At 44.3% G+C, this 2,256-nt stretch overlaps 1 protein-coding gene across 1 annotated transcript; it reads left to right on the top strand.

Moving 5' to 3' along the window:
• The first annotated feature begins 264 nt into the window (after nt 1-264).
• Nucleotides 265-1,926, top strand: LOC120977642 (E3 SUMO-protein ligase ZBED1-like). The gene has a single exon (XM_040405701.1). It carries the CDS (start codon nt 265-267, stop codon nt 1,924-1,926), a length of 1,662 nt encoding a protein of 553 aa, XP_040261635.1.
• The last annotated feature ends 330 nt before the right edge of the window (nt 1,927-2,256 follow it).

A 2,256-nucleotide genomic window follows, 5' to 3' on the forward strand; every position in this document is an offset into this window, starting at 1 on the left:
CAAGCTGAGAAAGAAAGAAAAGTCTGTACAGTGTGTCTATTGTAAAAGCGAACTAGCCTACCATAATAGCACGACATCAATGCTTCAACATCTGAACAGAAAACACCCAGTTTACGCATGTACTAGTTCACTGAGCGGACTGGACCCAAGGTAAGTAAGTCAAACATTTTACATAATCACACACCACCACACATGCTTCGTATTGTATGTAATAATAATTTTTTATTTAACATCTTTTTCAGTACATCGCAATCACAGCGACGTATGGACAGCTATGTGTGGACAGCTGCATCACGTTCAACTGAAGCAGCTGAGCTTACAGACAGCATCCTGAACATGATTGTCACAGACATGCGCCCGCTATCTATGGTGGAGGATGAAGGTTTTCAGAGGATGATTTCCACTTTCAATCCAAGATACACTCTTCCTTCCAGAACCTATTTCATGAAAATTATGGAGAAAAAGTATGAAGACATCAAAGGCAAGTTGACGAACACTCTTAAGGAGACTGACAGCATTGCACTTACAACTGACATTTGGACGAGCGTTGCTACAGAAGCTTATCTGGGGGTGACGTGTCATTTTCTTGGGAAGGATTGGGAAATGGAGTCCTACAGCCTGACTACGATACCCCTTGAAGAAAGGCACACAGCGGCAAATATTGCAGAGTGGCTTGAGGATGTTATTGTTATATTTGGCATTCCAGCAAAGAAAGTCAAAGCTGTTGTCCATGACAATGGTGCTAATGTTGTAGCAGCAATGAAGATTTTACAAGAAAAACATGGATGGGCATCGGTGCGATGTGCAGGTCACACCCTGAACTTAGTTGTGCAAAGCGCTCTGAAGAACCACCAAGCTATCTCTAAGTGTGTGGCTTGTGTAAGATGCCTTGTTGAGCATTTTAAGAAGAGTGAGTTGGCATGTACAAAACTAAAGGAGAAGCAACAGCAGATGGGCACGCCACAACATATGCTGGTGCATGATGTAAGTACACGCTGGAATAGCACTTATCACATGATAGCAAGATTGCTGGAACAAAGATGGCCGGTGACTGCTGCTCTCTCAGACCCAGAAGTGACTCCAAGAGGAAAACACCACTACCTTGATCTGAAGCCTGAACAGTGGAGCCTGATTGAGGAGCTAACCCAGGCACTTGAGCCATTTGAAGGAGCTACAGTATTTCTGAGTGGGCAGAACTATGTTACCCTCTCTGCACTTCCACAGCTAGTGCAGAACTTAAAGAAGTCCATACAGAGTTTAGCTTTTGAGACTGCACCATTAATGTCATACCAGGCTCATGCAGTACAACAGATAACAACAAGATGGCAAGAACTGTCTACGTTTCAACCTGACTCGTCTTCAAACACTGCCCTAATTGCCGCTGCTCTGGATCCCAGATTTAAGAAACTTAAATTCTTGTCTGCAGATGAGTCATTCAAGGTCCAAAGCACAGTACAGACCATGGCAATTGTTGCCAAAAACGAAATGACACGGTCCAGTGAACATGATGAAGCTTCTTCTAGAAGAGGACAAGAAGATAACCCTGCTGCAGCAAAGCCCAAGGATCATGCAGCGATATCATTCCTCCAGAACATACTGGGATCATCAGAGTCCAGCTCCAGTGATGAAGAGGATAAAGAGCAGCAGTTAAGTCAATCTGTGCAGAAGGAGGTCTTGATGTACTTTGGAGAACATCCCATATCCAAGAAAGAGAATCCGTTGTCATGGTGGAAAACAGATGAAACACGCTATCCAGTACTAGCAAAGCTGGCAAAGTCCTTTCTGTGTATTCCAGCAACATCCACGCCATCAGAACGACTGTTTTCTGCAGCAGGAAACATAGTATCAAAGCGCAGGGCCAGCCTCAGTTCTGAGCATGTGGATATGCTCACTTTTCTCCATAGTAACCGCCAAATGATCCTTTAGGCCACGAATCAGCAACCTTCGGCACTCTACCTGCTGTGAAACTACCACTCCCTGCATGCAACAAACATGCTATGTTCTTCTAGTTCTACCGCCTATAGAAGTGATTGAAGGAAGCATTCTGGGAGTTGTAGTTCCCAGACAGCTGTAGTGCCGGAGGTTGCTGATCACCGCTTTAGTGTAAGCCAGGGCAAGCTACATGCACTTTACCATATGATATTGATATGTACCTCAGGAGGAGATAGCCTTTATCCAAACTGGTGTAAAGGTCAACTGGTTTAGCAACCATCAGATTACACCTTTCATATTCAGAGCTCCTTTGGAAAATGAGGT

This window comes from Bufo bufo, chromosome 1 (assembly GCF_905171765.1).
Source record: "Bufo bufo chromosome 1, aBufBuf1.1, whole genome shotgun sequence".
Lineage (NCBI taxonomy): Eukaryota > Metazoa > Chordata > Amphibia > Anura > Bufonidae > Bufo > Bufo bufo.